Raw genomic sequence first — 19,531 nt, forward strand, 5'->3', positions numbered from 1 at the left:
AATGACTGTATATTTGTCTTTTTCTCTTTGTAGATTGTCTATTTTTTCTTCATATATTTCTGAGGCCTTGTTATTAGGTACAAACACATTTAAAATAATATCTGATCAGTGAATTTAATCTTTCATCATTATAAAATGATCCTGTTATCCATAATAATGCTTTTAGCCTTCAAGTCAACATCATCTGAAATAAATTTAGCTACACCCACTTTTTTTGTGAGTATTTTCATGGGAAATACTATTGTTTATCTATCTTTACCACGTACTTGTCATTTTCTCTGTTCTTCTTACACCTCAGACCTCTATCAAGGATTTCTCTCTTCATGCCTAAAATATATTCTTTAAGACTTGCTTTAATAAGGGTCTACTGAGAACACATTTTCTGTTTTCATTGCCTGAAAGTTGTCTGCAATCGTCACCTCCTTTCTTAAAAGATATTTTGTGAAGTACAGAATTCTGTATTGGCAGGCATCTTTTCACTATGTCTGGCTTCCAATGTTTTCACAGAGAATTCAGCTGTCAGTCCAACTGCCACCCCCTCAAACATAATCTGAATTTGGGGGGTTTACTTTTAAGAGTTTTATTTTTGTCTTGGATAATCTGTAATTTCACCATAATGTGACTGGGGATAGATTTATTTATCCTTCTTGAGATCCACTGAACTTCTTGAATCTGTGGTCCAGTGTCCTTCATCAAGACTGAAAAAAATCTCAGCCATTATCTCTTCAAATACTGCTGCTTCCCTGTTCTCTCTTCTCCTAGAATTAAGAGTAGAAGAAACTTCTATTCTATCCTTTATGTCTCTTATCAGGATTTTTCTATCTGTCTCTCTGAGTTGCATTTAGTATAAATTTCCCCCTATATTCCAATTCATTAATTCTTTCTTCAGCTCTGTTTACTTTAGTGTTAAACCTATCCTTTGAATTTGAATTTCTATTATTCTATTTTTTTTAATTTTTAGAAGTTATATTTGTTTCTTAAAATCTGTTGGTTCTACTGTATTTTATTCTACCACAGCAGGTAATTTCAAGTTTGCGTATGTTTTCTTTAAACATGACAGTCATTTTATAATCTGTATCAGATAGTTAAAGTCCTTATGGGTCAGTTTCTGCTTCCTTTTGTTTCTGGTAATTCTCACTCACGTTGCTGTCTTCTTGCTGAATTATCTGGGAAACTTCTACAGTGCTAAGATGAAGGTATGTTCCTCCAAAAGATTTGGCTTTGCTTCTGCTTGGTGTCTATGGGTAGGGCAGCAGGTCCACTTTAGACTCAATTATGGCTTGAACTTTATCAGGCTGCCTAGTAATGTGAATCTGAGCTATAAATCAATGCATGATAGCTTGTGGTTACTGTTTCTCAGAGACAATCCTCCATTCCCCCAGTTCCTAGTCAAGGCAATTTTGTTTGCTAACTCCTGAGGATGGTAGGGGTGGTAGAGGGTTTGCTTTTAGTTCATCATAGTCAGGATGCAGTCCATACTAGGGGAGGATCTGCTACTAACTCTTGGGTGGTCCAAGGCTTTGTTTCTTCTCAGAGGCCTGAAAACCACATCTTAGGTTACCCTTGTGAGGCAAATGTCCTCGAGGCCAAAGAGTCTTCTATGCTGTGCTCTGCTGACCTCTATGGCTTCCTGTATCCACTTAGATATATAATCTGTTAATGTCTTACTATCTAGTTAGCTCTTTAAATCTTTCAAGAAGATTTCTTTCTTTATTTAAAAGTTTATTATCATTAGTTATTTTCAGTGAGAACACTGGTCCAAATAATCTATCCGAATGTATTTTCAGAAACAGAACCTCTTCATTGATTTTTTCATCTTTCTTTTTACCTCTATCTCATTCTCCTGATCTCCCCCTTTTCCAGACAAATCATTTCCTTCTTGCTTCTGTATTAAGACTTCAGATCAATGACACCAATGGATCAGTTCTGGCTACCAACAGTAAATACTTAAGAAACAGCTGCTCCCCAAAGTTCTGAGCTCAGTATTACAATTTAACAGGTTATCAGCCCTGCTGTTAACCAACTGTGATAATAAATAAGCAAGTTAACTTCTCTGGGTTCTACTTTTCAGAAACCTGGGAGTTATGTCAGCCTTTCTGACATAACAGAATTACATGGAATCAACCAAATTCAATATATTTTACCCCCTACATTTCTGTCAAATCTCTCCCTTTTATTCCCATCCCAAGGCCCACTTCTTTAGTTCAAAAACCCTCATCACTGCCTGAACTATTAAGCCTCTTTACTGAGGACACTACCTCCTGCCTCTAGACACCCCTGTTCCTAGGATTCTTTTTCCATATTGCTACCAGACTTATTTCTAAAGTACATATCAGTGCTGTTATTCTCATAGCTTCCAGGATAAAGTTCAAATTCCTTGACTTAGCACATGATGCCCTTCATAGTCTTGCCCTTGTTTACTTCTCTGAGCTCATTTTCTGCCAACCCCAGTTGTCCAAATCTTTGTGGTTCCACATATGTCACGCCTTCTGCTGCACAAGCACCTCCTCTGCCTCTGCTCTGCCTGCTGAACCTCCACTGGTCCTCTGTGACTCAAGCCCGGCGCTGTTTCACTCGGAAACCCTTCTAGGACTTCTACTCTCTCAGGTGTAGGTGTTCCTTCCTCATGTTTCCACATAACTCTTAAATTTATACCTACATCGAACTATACTGACTTTGTGACTTATTTCCCTCTCCCACATTAAACTGTAAGCACTTTTCACACAGACAGTCTCACTCTAGTTTGCAACCCCATTCCTGCAGAGCTGCTGAATGGACAGTTGAGTAACGCCATAAAACGAGGGGCTGATCACGTGATTCCAGAGGCCCTCTGTTAGCTATAAAATTTGTTAACTCCTGTCACCCTGTGCCTACTCTTTGGACTCTTATCTCAGCTTCCACATTTGGTTACCCAGATTCTTGGACCTGCATACCTGACCCGTTTCCCCTGACTGTGTAGCCTGAGTTTTGATATCCTGTTAAGATGACTTCCCTGAATTTGAATCTTGCTGGGCAGCTTCTCTGCCTGACCTTGAATGTGGCCCCTTTACCTGCTCCTCTCTGCCTCTGCTGATGCCCCTGAGCCCGATCCCCGACCCCTCTAATTCACAACAGCTGCCACGTCCACATCCTTCTGTTTTTATCCCACTGTTGCTTAAATTCTCACAAGATAGGCTAAATAGTTTATTGGGAAAAGTAGAAAGGAGACGTTTTAGAGCTGGAAGAAAAAGCACCTTCATCTGACAGACAAGGAGGAAGGTTAGACACGGTGCTCGCTCACTGGAGGGCACTAGTGGGGGCTCCTGCTTTCATTGCTCCTTCCACTCAACCAGGCTTTACTTTTGTAAAGGGTTCACTCGCGGAGAAATTTAAAGCAAGTGAAAGAACCATGTGGTGGGGGGTGTGGGGTGTGGAGATGCTTATAAACACTAAAAATATTCCCATGATTTACCTGCATTTGTGATTTTTGCACACTGAATTATCTTGTAATGTTACTATACCAAAATATACTTTGTTGGTTTCTAAGTAGATTCTTCATTTGAAGTCACAATATGAAATTAAAGATAGGTTCAATTATATCAACAGTATAGGGAAAGCTTGACTCTGGTTTTAAAAAACTACCAAAATTCAATATATTATATGGCTCAATATATTACATGCAAGTTATGGTCAAAATAACTTTCATCTCTCCTAATAAAATAGCAATGCATCATCAAGTTTAACACAATGAAGGTATTTTCAAATTGTCAATTAGGCCCATGCATTTCCTATTAATCCCACACTGACTTTAAAATGTACTTTTTGGTAAGTAGAAGGAGACGTTCTACTGATTAACAGCAAATAAATTACAGTTCATTTCAAACTTTTCATCCAATTTATTGTTTCAGTTAATATATTTTTTAAAAGAAGAGGGAAGAGATATGGGAACATATGTATATGTATAACTGACTTACTTTGTTATAAAGCAGAAACTAACACACCACTGTAAAGCAATTATACTCCAATAAAGATGGTAAAAAAAAAAAAATCCAGAGAATAGAACATTACCAGAAAAACTAAACTCACCATCGTCTTCCCAGCAGCTCTTCACGTTCCCTTCTCTTGCGCTGCTCCCAGGTAAGACTGTCTGGTCTGTTGGCAGGTCATCTTCTGGCACGCCACCTTCACCGTCTGCTGCATCCGTGATACTTTCTTCTTCCACAATGTGGAGTTTGTCTTCATCATCTGAATCTGAATTTGTTTCTACCACAGTATTATAGTTTGTAACTGTAATACAAACAAGAAACAAATAAAACCAATTAGTACAAAAGCTGGTTTTCACACCTTAGTACAAAGAAATTTTAAGAAGTACTTAAACCATTGGCATTCAATAATAGTTTTAGACTGTAAAATGTAAGCAACTAATTTATTTGATAACATGCACGCACACAGCACTTACTAGATACTAGGTGGACAAAAAGGCAAGTAACAGTAGCCATGCTTACCAAATGCTTAGCTATGCGCACGGGCGTTTTATGGAGAGTAACTCGCTGATTCTTACCACAACCTTTTAGCAGCCCTATGACCACAGGATCTACCTACCGCCTACTGCTTATATCCCTGTTCTGCAGAAGCGGAAACTGAGGCACAGGGAAGGTAAGTATCTTGTCCAAGACCACACATCTAGGAAGTGGCAGGGTGGGGATCTGAACCCTAGGAGTCTGGTTCCATATTCTGTGTCCTTAACCACTACATCAAACATCTTCTCCAATCGTAATGCGTTTATATGACATGACGCTGCTTATGAGGAACAAGGGCTTCAAATCTTTAAAGCATTACCATTTAAGAAAAGAGGTCATCTCTCCTAATAAAATAGCAATGCATCATCAAGTTTAACACAATGAGGGTATTTTCAAATTGTCAATTAGGCCCATGCATTTCCTATTAATTCCACACTGACTTTAGAAAGAATCAACCAATTTAACCAAATTCCCACATAATTAAGACATGATTTAAGTAATGTTTATACGTAAGTCCGTCATTCTGAAGGAAAAAACACCCTGACATTCAGTTTTCAAACGGGCACCCTTTCCACATTTTTAATGAGCTTCAATAAACTTTAACACACCAGCATTATAAAGACATATAATAATTCTGAATAACTACAGCTCACAGAACCAAAACAAATTATATAGTAGTCAATATTTTTTCTTCAGAGTCCTTGTAATAGTCACTCTAATGCGATAAATTATTTAGAACCTCGTGGGGTATGGTCACTGGAATACCTCTTTTCAACAATTAGCCGGGTGATTCTTACTTGCTAAGATAAGTGTGAGAGGAAGGGAGAAAAAGAAAGCTTTGTTTACGTAGCTAAGCAACAATCACTTCCAGTTATTCTTTCCATTTCTTCCTTAAATCTTCCAAGCATTCTTGAAAGAAGATAATCACCTAAACGCTTAAATGACATGCATATATATATATACCCCTTCCCATACACACACACACACCCAAGAACACAAAAGAAGAAACAGAATCAAAAGCATGGATGTGTATGTCAAGGCTAGAACTAATAACCACGTCTCTAAAACTGCTCTGACAGACCCTGGGAAAACCCCTCTGTCCAAGAGAGTACGGGAGTTACTCTTTTGCCCACACTGGGAATTCTTCCATATCTGAAGAAAAGTGTCAAGTATTGTTGTGTCTGTAATACTTCAGTATGAATACAGTTTCCCAGATCTTGCCCCAAGAGCAAATAGTTTTCTCTCTAGTTTTAATGTAAAAGTAATACATGTAAAAAATTCAGACAACACAAAACATGTAAAATTAGTAAAATCCCCCCTCCCAATTTTTCCTTCCTCAACTCACTCTTTCACGGTAACAGTAACAGCAAGGTTTATTAATTAATTTATGCACTAGGCAGGCATGATACTAAGCACTTTATATTTATATACCTTATCCTATTTAATTGTAACACAGACCTCACCTTATACACATACATATCATGTATTTAATATCAATCCTATATATAAGTGTATGTGTGCATACTTAAAATACACACATATGGGATCACATTATACTGTTCTGCCACTTAGTTTTTTGCCACTTAATTACATATCCTGGAAACTTTTCTATGTGAGCATCTGTGGAGCTTTCCCATTTTCCTCTGGATGGGTACAGAGCATTTCACTGTAACAGATATAACCTAACCAATCACCTGTGGACAAAATTTAGTTTGTTTCCAGTGTGTAAGCATTGTCAACAACATCATAATAAATTTTCTTGTAAATATATCTTTGGACATTCCTTAAATACATTTGTCAGATACATTAGTAGGGGTGGAATTGCTGAGTCAAAGGAAAACTTATTAAGTAGATATGGAAACACAGGGAATTCCTTACACTCTAGCCACACCAGGAGCAATGTAAATTGTGAAACTGTGTGTGTGGGTAAAGAGCGTGATTCTCAAAGGACAGTCTGCAGTTGGAAAAGGGTTTCCCAATGAACCTTTAACTGACAGTAAGATACAAGTGTGTGTGTATTTGAATGAGGGATCTTACTGGCAAATGATGCACAGTGCTATCAGCTTTATTTTTACTGTCAAGGGCTCCTTAGTAGTAGCCTACTGAATGACTTACTAAAGTCACTGAAAGTTGGGACAGTATATAAAGGCATTTCTATGCCACAAGCTAAACTTAGAACACAGCTAGTGTTTCCTCAGGGTTAATCGATTCTGTACTCCACTAGACCTGGACGCCACGGAAGGTCTGGCTCACTGCAAAGCTCTCATCGCGCTTGGACATTCACAGACAGCTGAAATTCCTACCGTTTTCTGAAGGGAGGTTTCGGTGCTTCTTCAGCGTCTTGAGTTGAGCATGGGTTTATATTGGTGCTATTCTTGCCTTTTAATGAAGTACACTCCAGCTTAGCTTTATCATTATCAATTTTGTTAGCTGTAGGTTTTTTTGTTAACCCTAGATATTTACATGCACACTTAAGAGTATTCTAGGCTTGAAAATTTTCCAAAACTTGGGCTTTAAGACATGTAGGCATTATGGTTCAAATATTTACTTATGGTTCAAATATTTACTTGCATGCTTCATAGTTTTCATTGAGTTCTTTTTACTCTTAGCTGTTTTACTCTGTCTGAGTCAACTGTAGCCTAAAGTCCTCTGAGAACACCTGCCACTGTCTAGGACTCTAGCAAAACTCCTTCCTGTCCCCCAGTGCACGCTGCCATTGTGGTATGGAAGATTATAAGCCAAATAACCAAAACACAGAGACGGCATATATTTTACTATTATCCTGTGAATTTTCCTAAAGCATGTTTTGAATAAGTGGTATAAAACTTGAAAAATCCAGAAGAGCAATACACTTTGCTGGCTAAGATGGAAAAAAAGACCAATAACTATTTTCCAAGACTTCACACTGTCTTCTGCTTCAAAGTCACTTAGTGGAGAGAAAAAGTAGTGCAAATCACTTACATTAATTATCGTAACTCAGATAACAGGCAAGCCTCCCTGTGTGTCTGGATCTAACCTTTTGTGGATCTACAGAGCTAATCTCAAAAGTACAGCCCCAGCACTAAAAAGCATAGAGAATAATACAGGACCTTTATAAATTCTGATAGCCAATGAGAGCGTCAGTGATCTCAACTGTGCCCATCTATCTCTACACTGTTGCACCGTTTGGCTAAAAAAATAACATAGTTTATCTAAAGAGAGGAATATTATTAACCATCACAGGTGATCATCACCTCTTGGTTCTGAGTTTTCACTGAAATAATAACATTTTAAGAAAGAAAAGACAAACAGAAAAGGGAAACAGCTTTTTAAAATCTTTAAATATAATTTATAATACACAGTACGAATTTAAATTTCAATAAAAATAGTAACATTTTCAATGCATTCTAGAATGGGATAAGGACACGCTGACTCTCGGTGACGATTCCTGTTCGTGGCATTTGCTACCATCAATGCCAGGTTTAACAGCGTCTCCTGCACAAGGCGGCTGGGAGGAGCTACTGACTTAGAAACGCGCTGTGCTTATTAGAGCAGCACCTCGCAGGCAGTAAAGACTGCAGAAGTGCCTGCTGTTACCATCAGCAGCAGCAACATCTCAATGAAGCTTACAATTCCTAACAAGTAGGTACTATTATAGCTTTTATAGACAAAAAAAGTAGCTGAGTAACGTGTCTGAGGTTATGTAGCTACTAAGTTGAAAAGCTGGACTACAAACCTGGTCTGCCTGATTCCACAACCCATATACTTTTACTGCTATATATAAAGCCTGCTGACAGAAGATGGTTGCACTAATGATAAATATTTTTAAACTTGTATTTTTGTGTCTAGCCTATTCTGGGGCCCTGTAATCTCATACTTAACAATTCGGCACTAAAAACATTTGCAAATGACTAAAGAATTTTAACCATCAGAATCTCAAAATAATATAACAAACAGTATACCATGGGGTAATATCATCATTATAATCAATAAACTTTAAAAGACTAGCACATAGCATATTTTTAGTATTGATTGCATGTAGCACCACATCAACTGCGCTAAACTCCTATGTATCCGTTTCTTAAGTAAAGTACAATAATAAAAGAACTAGCTAAATTAGATGAAGACAGTTCAAGAAGAGAGCAATACAATCTCAACTTCCATCACGAAGATATCTGAAGGCTTTACAAATCGAAACCCCACCAGACACTGTCTACAGTTGCTCTGAACAGCAGAGTAGGTTCCTGCACGTAAGCGGGAGACTAGGGGCGGGTAGGGGAGTGGGCGGTGGTCAGGTCTGACTCACAGGTTTTCGGTTCCTGTCCGGTGACAGCGGTGGCATGTGTCGGTTAAAGCCACAGGTAAGGCCACGTTTCGACATATTTTCAGGTGTACAAAGGCGTTTCTCCTTCCAGAGGAGGGGTACCTCATGCTTAATTACGTCCCACTCACGCCTACCTAACCCCCAAACACACACTCACCCGCATGGCAGAAAAGAAAGATAAAAACCTGTCTCAGGAAAAGACCTAAGACTGGTCCTTAAAAACTAACAGACTCCTTCTAACAAACTCTTCCATATGCATCAGTCTAACCTACTGGCATAATTTAAGAAAGACCTAGAAAAAGAGGGACACTGCAAGTCTGCTCAAGATTATAGTTGGACTGAGCAGCAGAATATCTTACACGTGTCTGCACTAGGCTGAGAACAACGTGACTCAGGCACGAGCGCATGAAACGTGGAGAGAAAGGCGGAGACCAGCACCGGTGCTTCCATTACCCCTTGACATCAGTGGGACGGAAATGATGTCACGTCATGTAGTTTTCTGGTCCTGAGCAGAGTCCCTGGCACACTCACTGCCTTCCACACGGTAGGTACAGAATTATTTGCTGAACTGAATCTGAGGCCACACTTCTTTTTTTCTCAGTGAAGTCAGTGAGTATATTTAAGTGTTAATGATAATTCAGGAAAATGAAGACAAAGCTGCAGTGGTAATAACCATGTAAAGAAACTTAAAATTAACACATGAAATAGAAAGAAGAGGTTATTTGACAATTCATAAGTTTATAGAAAACTTCTGCAAATATTACTCCAAGAGAGAGGAGCTCACACTGTCCATAAACACTTCGCTCAGTCTACACCGTCAGTATTTGTTAATCTGGCTTTTGACCTGATTTAAAGATAATATTAACTTACTATCTATTATTTAGTGCATAAGGTTATGATATAATATGCATATTTAATATAACATACAAGTAATCTAGTAAATAATGTACAATGTGTATATTATCTAATTTTATATTTAAGTCCCTTAAAAACAGGCATCACAGTGACTGTAGAGTGCTCCAAGCCCTATGAACATGTGAGGTTTTAACAAACACTAATGGTTCAGCCAATTTTGCGGGAAGTTATTTCAATTCCTCTCTAGGTAAAATCTTTCTTAACTTAGGGTACCTAATGAACAATAATCACAGACTCTTTTTACATTTTCAAATTAATTTGAAAAACATAACTTCAGTGAAAGTCAATGATTCTGAAGTTTACCCCTGCAAAAGGGCTGGTGGTTTTCAATGCCTCCAGATACCAGCTATTAATAGACTGAAAGCTGACTTGTTTTCTCCCCTCTCTCATCACACAAAACGTACTAGGTTTCCATGGGATCCGTCTTTGGTCCTCTCTCGGTCCTTACTCTGGCCCTTCCCCCATTCTCCACGGGTCCGCTGTCTATGGCCCCCACCAGGAGCTATCCCAAGTGACCTTCCCCTTGGTCTGCCGTATCAAAACTCCCACTCATCCAGGGAGCTTATTTCTGCCAGTGTTAGTACAATTCACAAAAAGGTTGGTGGAACAGTTAAACAGCAAAGTTCTCAGCAGATTAAACTAAATTCAGTCTCACGAACAGGTGAGGAAAATATATGGACTAAAATAACTCACACTAAATTATTAATAACTAATATTTCTTTCATAGGTTAATTCTACATTTATAAAAGGATGCTTTTTAATTTATGTTACTTGTTACTTCTGGAATACAGGCAGTATGACAAAATGCAAGTAAAGTGTGAAAAAGAAATTAAAAATATAAACATGGAAATTATTGAGTCAAAAAGTAGAGAAGCCATATAATTGATAAATCAATCCAAAAGCCAGATCTTTGAAGTTATCAGTAAAATAGACAAGTCACTAGCCCACTTAACACTAGAAAAAAATTGAGAGGCACAAATATTCGATATTAAAATGCAAATAGACAAGTAACTCCAACTAAAAGTAATTTAAGCTACTTACTTTATAAATATTTTGCACAAATCTAAGCAGGTAAATTTGTAAACATGGATGAAATAACTTTTCTGGACACTGTAAATGATTATAGCTACATTTGATAGAATTTATAAAATTATGGAAGAGAGAGCAATGGTAGACAGACCATAGAATAAATGTAGGAAGCTATCAAAGAGTTAACCAAAAAGTGCCAGATGTTTTCCCAGGTGAACTTCAGATCTTCAAAGGACTGATAATTCTGTTGCCTTTTAAAAAGAGAGAGGAAAATGCAGAGTCCAAATTCTTTCTATGAAGCCAGCATAGTAACAGTCAACTAGAATCTGAGGAACAGGGACTTCCCTGGTGGCACAGCGGTTAAGAATCCGCCTGCCAATGCAGGGGACACGGGTTCGAGCCCTGGTTTGGGAAGATCCCACATGCCGCGGAGCAACCAAGCCCTGTGCCACAACTACTGAGCCTGAGCTCTAGAGCCCATGAGCCACAACTACTGAAGCCCGTGCACCTAGAGCCTGTTGCACCCTATGCAACAAGAGAAGCCACTGCAATGAGAAGCCTGCGCAGCTCAACAGAGTAGCCCCCACTCGCCACAACTAGAGAAAGCCCATGCGCAGCAACAAAGACCCAATGCAGCAATCAATCAATCAATCAATCAATGTCTGAGGAAGAGTACACACATGCCCACTCATAAAATCAGTCTCACACACACTCATAAGATCAGTCTCACTGGTAATCACTGATGTAAAAACTCCAAATAGGGCCTCCCTGGTGGCGCAGTGGTTAAGAGTCCGCCTGCCGATGCAGGGGATACGGGTTCGTGCCCCGGTCTGGGAGGATCCCATATGCCGCGGAGCGGCTGGGCCCGTGAGCCATGGCCGCTGGGCCTGCGCATCCGGAGCCTGTGCTCCGCAACGGGAGAGGCCACAACAGTGAGAGGCCCGCATACCGCAAAAAGAAAAAAAAAAAAAAACTCCAAATAAAATATACTCAACATTAAGAAATATATGAGGGCTTCCCTGGTGGCGCAGTGGTTGAGAGTCCACCTGCCGACGCAGGGGAAACGGGTTCGTGCCCCGGTCTGGGAAGATCCCACATGCCGCGGAGCGGCTGGGCCTGTGAGCCATGGCCGCTGGGCCTGTGCATCCGGAGCCTGTGCTCCGCAACAGGAGAGGCCACAACAGTGAGAGGCCCACATACCACACACACACACACACAAAAAAAGAAATATATGAGAGTTCACTACATTAACACAGTAAAGGAGACAATATGACTTGTATAGAAACTGAAATGCTTTTGAAAAAATTCACTATTCCTTGCTGATAAATGCTTTTTCATAAAAATAAAACTGAAGTCAGTATCATGATAAACTATTATGTATTGGAGGCAATTTTAAGATAAAGATGTTTAATGTCATTAGAAGTTAGCAGTATTCTAAAAGAACAAGCTGATTTTTTAAAAGAACAAAAGAAAAAGCACAAATACTGGAAAAGATAAAGCAAAATTATTATTTACAGGTGATATGTTTCTGGAGAATGCAAGAAAAAATCATTAAAAAACTATTAGTAATTAGAAAATTTGGTAAATGACTAATTATGAATTTAACAGAAAAAAATCAATAGCTTTCCAATAAACCAACAATAACCTGCTAAAGACATAAGAAAATAAAAATTCTATTAATAATAGGTACTCAAAGGATAACATATGAAGGAAAAAAAGAAGCCTGGAGGACAGTGGGGAGCTTGCACACCCTACTGCGTGTGGAAAGATGTGGATGAATGAAGACATCCCTCTTTGGGGTGGAATGATTTCATATTGTAAAGATTCAATTCTACCTAAAATGATCTACAAACTCAATGTAATTCTGGTCCAAATACTAATATGATATTTTAGATTCTAAATCTAGATGATTTAGACCAAATGATTCTAAAGTTTACAAGGAGAGCTAGGAGCTTAGTCTCTGGAGCCAGACTGCTTGGTTCAAATCGCAGCTTCCCCACTTACTGGCCATGTTACTCAACCTTCTCATGCCTCAGTTTTCTCATCTCTAAGATGGGAATGATAACAGTATGTCCCTAATAGGGTTGGCATAATGATAAAAATAATTATATACGCAAAAAACTTAATGTAGTACTGCATATAAGTGCTCAATACATGATGTTAGTAGTATTATTTTCTGGGAAAATAAACACAAAAATATTCAGGGAAATTCAGAAAACTAATAGTAACGGTGGTGGTAGGAGAACATGGACTAGCCATACCAGATAGGGAAAGTATCTCAAAGCTATAATGGAAAGATATTTTTACAGGCACAGGGACAGGCAAACGATCAATGGACTTGCACAGAATCCAGAAACAGACCCCCAAACATATGGTAGTCTTGCTAATCAGATTCCCACCTCACAACTTTAACCAAAATGAAATCTGCATGAATCAAAGATTTTAATTAACACTAATGAAACCACAGATATAACAGAAAAAAAGCACAAGCAAATCCTTCTACAGACTTGGAATAAGGAAGGCTGTTTCAAACACAACGTGAAACCCATGATTATATATAGAAAAAATTCAAGTCAAATGACAAACTGAAAAATATCTGCAGGGCTTCCCTGGTGGCGCAGTGGTTGGGAGTCCGCCTGCTGATGCAGAGGGCGCGGGTTCGTGCCCCGGTCCGGGAGGGTCCCACATGCTGCGGAGCGGCTGGGCCCATGAGCCATGGCCGCTGGGCCTGCACGTCCGGAGCCTGTGCTCCCCAGCGGGAGAGGCCACAACAGTGAGAGGCCCACGTACCGCAAAAAAAAAAAAAAGAAAAAAATATATCTGCAATACATGTTATCAAAGGCTGACTTCTTTATTATACAAAGAATTCTTAAATATCCATGAGAAAAAGATGAACCACCCAATAAGAATATGCAAAGGTAATTCACACACACAACAATATGAATGGCCAATAAGCATGTAAAAAAGACACTCAACCTACATACCTACTTTAATCCTACATTGCTCTAATATCATTACTTCTTATACACACCTTTAACGCTCCTGCCTTTCTCCGACTTCAAAGCCCCTATTCTGATTAAATCTCACGTTTCCAGACTATACCTCAGTCCCTGTTCCCTGCAAAGCCTCCTGAAAACACTGCCTACACTTGCCTCCAACGTTTCTTCCGATTTGCTCTTATCTTGTGACTGTGAAGGATGTTTACATTGCTAAATCCAACGACAGTCATCAGGCCTCATGTTACACGACCTACTAGCAGCAGCTGACATAATCCCTCACTCTCTCCTTGTCAAAGCCCTCTCTTCTTTCGACTCTCCTGGTTTTCCTCCGAACCCCTTGCTCCTTTTCTGTTTCTTTCCTCCACCTCCGGGCCTCCATCTGTCTCACGGCCCTAAACCTGCTTCATACCCGAGTCCCGTCTCTCCTCGGAGCTCCGGACCTGGGCGTCCACTGCCTACTTGACGCCTCCACCTGGATGACCAAGGTGCAAACATGCCGTGTCCCAAAGCCGACCCCTGGGCCTCTCCCAGTCCCCTCACTTCAGTAAATGGCAATTCTGTTCTTCCAGTTGCTCAGGCCAAAAATCGTGGTGTCAGTTTTGACTCCCTATTTCCTCTTATATTCCACGTCTAACCTGGAGGGGAAGTATCTTAAAACCCATTTGGCATCTGACCAGTTTCTGGCCCCCCCGACCCCCGAATATCGTTAACGGGCTCCTCTCAGGCCTTCTTACTGCTTCCTTTGCTTCCCTACGGTCAGTTCTCAGGACAGCAGCCAAGCAACCCTTCCACCGCATCAGGGGGACCCTGTCACCCTTCTCCCAACCCAGCCAGTGGGTTCCCACCTCATCCACTGCAATCCAAAGGCCCTTCAGGAGCGGTGCCCTCCGCTGCCGCCGCCTGGACTCCACGTGCACCCTTATGCCCGCTCCCTGCCCTCCGGATGCACTGGTCAAGGCTTCTGCAGACTGCCCTAATTACAGTTACAGACCTCCTCCACCACGATAGTACACCCCGCTCCTGCGACTTCTTTCTTTTTAAAGTACTTACTGCCAACTGCCGTAATATTTTACTATTTTTTAATTGTCTCCTCTCACTAGAATGTAAAATACATGTGGGCAAGATTTTTTGTTTAGTTCACTGCTGTGCCCCCATGCATGTACCGTACTGCCCATCAGTATTAACTGTTCATTAACTCACGGTATACGCAAGGGTTGAGGAAACAAATACACGCTTTCATGTTGTTGTGTCAATTTGGCAGTGTTTTCCAAAATTTAAAATGTTTACCTGCTGATCCAGCAATTTCTTGGAATTTACCCTTTAAATGAACTTACACAGGTGTGCAAATACGTATACATATGCTTCTCTGCAAACTTGTTTTTAATTACAAAAAACCTAAATAGCCCCTCAAGGTATATCTGTTTGGACTAATACAGAGGGGTCCTCCAAAACAGTCTGATCCCATCCTTGTAGAAAATAAAGACACAGAGTACATATACATGCACCTAAATAATGCATTATACTGTCTAGAAGGACATACAAATGAAGAAATGGAGTAAGAAAGAGTGACCTGTTTTTTTTCTATTTTATTCCTTCTATAAGACTGTTTAAATATTTGTATTACTTAAACTTTTTTTTTTTTTTTTGGCTGTGTTGGGTCTTTGTTGCTGCACGCGGGCTTTCTCTAGTTGCGGCGAGCAGGGGCTACTCTTTGTTGCGGTGCGCGGGCTTCTCACTGCAGTGGCTTCTATTGTTGTGGAGCATGGGCTTCAGTAGTTGTGGCATGAGGGCTCAGTAGTTGTGGCGCATGGACTCAGTTGCTCCGCGGCATGTGGGATCTTCCCGGACCAGGGCTCGAACCCATGTCCCCTGCATTGGCAGGCGGATTCTTAACCACTGCACCACCAGAGAAGCCCTACTTAAACTTTTTTAAAAGATAAGTTTTAAATGTGCAGGGAGAAAGTCTGACATAATATCAGCATACTGTTGCTAGTGGTGAACATCAGAAAACTGAACTGGGATCAGGGGAAACATTTTCTTAATATTTTTGTTACTTGAATTTTAATAACAGTAGATAAGAGGGTATGATTAGAAACAACATGAAGTGAAATCTTAAAAATAAAGGTTAAAAATAACATTTAGGAAGAAAATAAATAATAAGTTGTAAATATACGTCCTGTAGATTTTGAAATAAAACAACTTAAGTTCTTATTAGAAAATAACAGCTCTATTTGTCTCACATGTGAAAGACGGCTGTTTTATAGTATGAATAACATTCACCTTTTCTATCCATAGGTACCTAAAAGTGTGACATCACGCAAAATGAAAAAGGAAAGTGACACTTGCAGAGAGACGTAAGTGACCACCCAGGCCTGTGCCTCCTGCCCTGCCCGCCGGTGCCGAGGGCAGCTGCTCTCGTACTCCGCAGGCGCCCAGGGAGGCCTGTGGAGAGCACTTGCTTCCCCTTGTCGAAGGCAACTAATACTCCCAAAGCACAGGTTACAGCAACACACACACCCATCCACACAATCGTATGTTTAGTAGCTTCTACTGCAGGAGTTGGCATGATTCTAAGTTTTCCTCGATTTACAAAGAAGTTTTAAGACATATCTTGTCATTTACCAATCCCAGAAGGCACTTTTTCCCTGACTGGTTTTGAGACTCACCGATTTGTGGCTGAACTGGTTATGAAAAATAAGATGAAGGCAGAGGACAAGAATTTTATTCTAAATCTTTTCATGTGAGTTTTTCACGTTCCCTTCAACTAGTAATACAGTGTGTTTAACTGAAAACTCCTGGCCTTGTGCTGGACACCACTGCTCACAGCTGGAAAGGAAGTCAGGAGAAATGGAACGAAACAGATTGTAACCCCAAGGATGGGTGGTCCCTTGCTTCCAGGGGGGGCAGCACACAGTAATCAAGCAGGGCTCAAGGCACCACTGGGGGACCTCGTCTTTGAAGCTTTCCTGAGGGCACTGCACGCACTCATTCCCCAAGTCTAGCCTCATAAAGGGGCTCTCTTCACTCCATTATGGACTCATCACAGAAGAACAAGGATCACAGCAGTAAGATCTGAACTGGAATTTAATCTTAATGAAGCATTAAAAACAATTTATAGGTAACTAGATATTAGTTTTACTGAGATCTTCTAAACATTACATGTTACAAGCTTGTGAGTTATCAAAGTAGAATGAAGACTTTAGTTCTGACCTAAGTGCTCCAGAAGGTGGGAGGATGAAGACATATGTGGTCTACAGTCTCTGCTTCCGAGATGCATGCAATACTTACAAAATATGAATGATATATGTTGAATATTATCATGCGAATGTGACAGTAAATAAATGCTAAGAGTGGTGTAGCAAATAAATACTATAGGATTCCATACCTCATTGTGTCTAATCTTTTATGCCTTGCTAATATGCTACAGAAATAAAATTTTGAATACTTTGGGTTTTTAATTTGAAATACGTTGTTGAGAAGTTAAATGTATTTGAATTTTGTACCAAAGAATTTCTAGTATTTTGTTGTACCTGATTTATCTGAGAAGCAGTTGGAATGGTAACCATCTTTGGACAGAACCTATTCAGAAAATAAACAATATCCAGTAAACAAGAAGATCATGTGAACTCACCACACCTAAGTTTTCATATAAACTTTATCTTAGCGAGTAAATGGCCTTAGTGGTGAAAGAAGTGGAGATTCTTGGAAAAACACACATAAATGGACAATTTAATACCATATATAGAAACAGACAGAGAAAGGAGTATTTTAAAAGTATTTAAAAAGACATTATGACCTACTGAATTTCTACTGCTGGTGAAAAGGCAAGTTAAACCAATCAATGCCGCTTACATAGTTTTGCACCCTGCCCCAAGAAGTACTAAGTATTCAGTGTTTTATTTTTTTATTTTTTATTTACTTTTTTAACGTCTTTACTGCAGTATAGTTGATTTACAATGGTGTGTTAGTTTCTGCTGTACAACAAAGTGAATCAGCTATATATATACATATGTCCCCATATCCCCTCCCTCTTGCGTCTCCCTCCCACCCTCCCTATCCCACCCCTCTAGGTGGTTACAAAGCACGGAGCTGATCTCCCTGTGCTACGTGGCTGCTTCCCACTAGCTAGGTATTTTACAGTGTTTTATAAGCACTGAGTCAGTTAATCCTTACAAGAACCACATGAAAAGCTACTCATATTCTTATTTTATAGATAAGGAAACTGAGACTTAGGTTATGGAACTGCCAAAGGAGACCAGTTACACTGGAGCCAGGACCCCAACCCAAGCCCACGTGGCTCCCAAGGTCCTGCCTGAGCCTACATCTACTGTGCCCTCCCCGGAGCAGAATGCCAGGGCCAGCAAACAAGCCACACACCCTCACAAACAAACCAGGAAAAGAGAGAGGGTCACGATGAATTACTAGACACTTCACTGACAAGCACTTAATCAAATCTTTCTGACCTCAGAATCTAAGAAAATAAAACTTAAAATATCCTTACTATTCGTCTTTACATCAGAATGACATTGGAAGACACAAATAACTACAAATCTCAGTTCAGAGACTGTTTTATTCTCGATTTAAATTTCCATTGCATACACCATGAATTCCAAAACCCTATATGCAGCAAATAAGGGTCTCTAGACCGTGACCATTACAGCCTCAATCACCTCTTTATCTTTACCCCTACCATTCTGCCCGAGGTATTCTATTCCCCAGGCAACTCTGTATGTTCACGTTCCCCTTCGCCCCTTATCCTCTACTGCCGAATTCATACTCATCTTTCAGATCTCACATGCAAGCCATCAACAGGTCCTGCTGGTCATACCTCTCCGTGCCGTTCTCTGGATCCTGTAAGACCTACCTCACCGGTACCCCTGTCTGTATCTACCAGTGGCAGCCAGAATGATCTTTTCAAAACATAAAAGCGGAATATGCCACTCTCCTTCCTGAAATCTTTTAATGGCTCTGCAGTGTTCTGTCACGGCCTGCAGGTTCTGCGAGTTCGGGCCCACACCTTCTTCTCCACTCTTCTTACACATTCTCACTGGAGGATCTTGTTCTTGGCAGGTGTCCAGGCTTCCTGCACCCGCCAGCCCTGGTCCCCGCCCTCCCCTCTGCCTGGAGTGATGCTCTGGTCCCAGCTCCGTCCTCACTGGCTCTTCTCTCCACGTCTCCACCCCAAGGTCACAGTGTCAAATGATCCTTCCACGGCCACTCAACCCAACCTGCTCCACCGGGGTTCTCTCACAGCATCCAATCCGTAAATGTCTAAAGTGTTTAGTCACTTGTTAATTTTCTTTCCTTTATATTAGTTTTCTGTTGCTGCTCTAACAAATTACCACAAACTTAAGAGGTTTAAAATAACACACATTTGTTATTTTACAGTTCTGGGGTCAGAAGTCCAAGACAGGTCTCACTGGGCTAAAATTAGGGTGTTGGCAGAGCTGGGGTTTTTCTGGAGGCTCTGGGGGAGCCTGTTCTCTTGTGTCTTCCAACTTCTAGGGGCTTCCCGCACTGCCCGCAGGTGACCCCCTTCCCCCTTCACAGCCAACAATGGCCAGCTGAGACTCTCTCACGTCACATCACTGACACCGACCCTCCTTTTGTCTCTCTCTCACCTCCCCTTTTTTTTTTTTTTTTTTTTTTTTTTTTTTGCGGTATGCGGGCCTCTCACTGTTGTGGCCTCCCCCGTTGCGGAGCACAGGCTCCGGACGCGCAGGCTCAGCGGCCATGGCTCACGGGCCCAGCCGCTCCGCGGCATATGGGATCCTCCCAGACCGGGG

The 19,531-nt window shown here is 40.5% G+C and overlaps 1 protein-coding gene across 1 annotated transcript in view; it reads right to left on the reverse strand.

The window, feature by feature from the left end:
- ZEB1 (zinc finger E-box binding homeobox 1) overlaps window positions 1–19,531 on the reverse strand; it is a 201,760-nt gene that overhangs the window by 80,592 nt on the left and 101,637 nt on the right. Inside the window, exon 2 of the mRNA XM_060097802.1 lies at window positions 4,066–4,266. Within this exon, the coding sequence (XP_059953785.1) occupies window positions 4,066–4,266 (201 nt within the window). The remainder of the gene's footprint in view (window positions 1–4,065; window positions 4,267–19,531) is intronic.

Source organism: Mesoplodon densirostris, chromosome 4 (assembly GCF_025265405.1).
Source record: "Mesoplodon densirostris isolate mMesDen1 chromosome 4, mMesDen1 primary haplotype, whole genome shotgun sequence".
Lineage (NCBI taxonomy): Eukaryota > Metazoa > Chordata > Mammalia > Artiodactyla > Ziphiidae > Mesoplodon > Mesoplodon densirostris.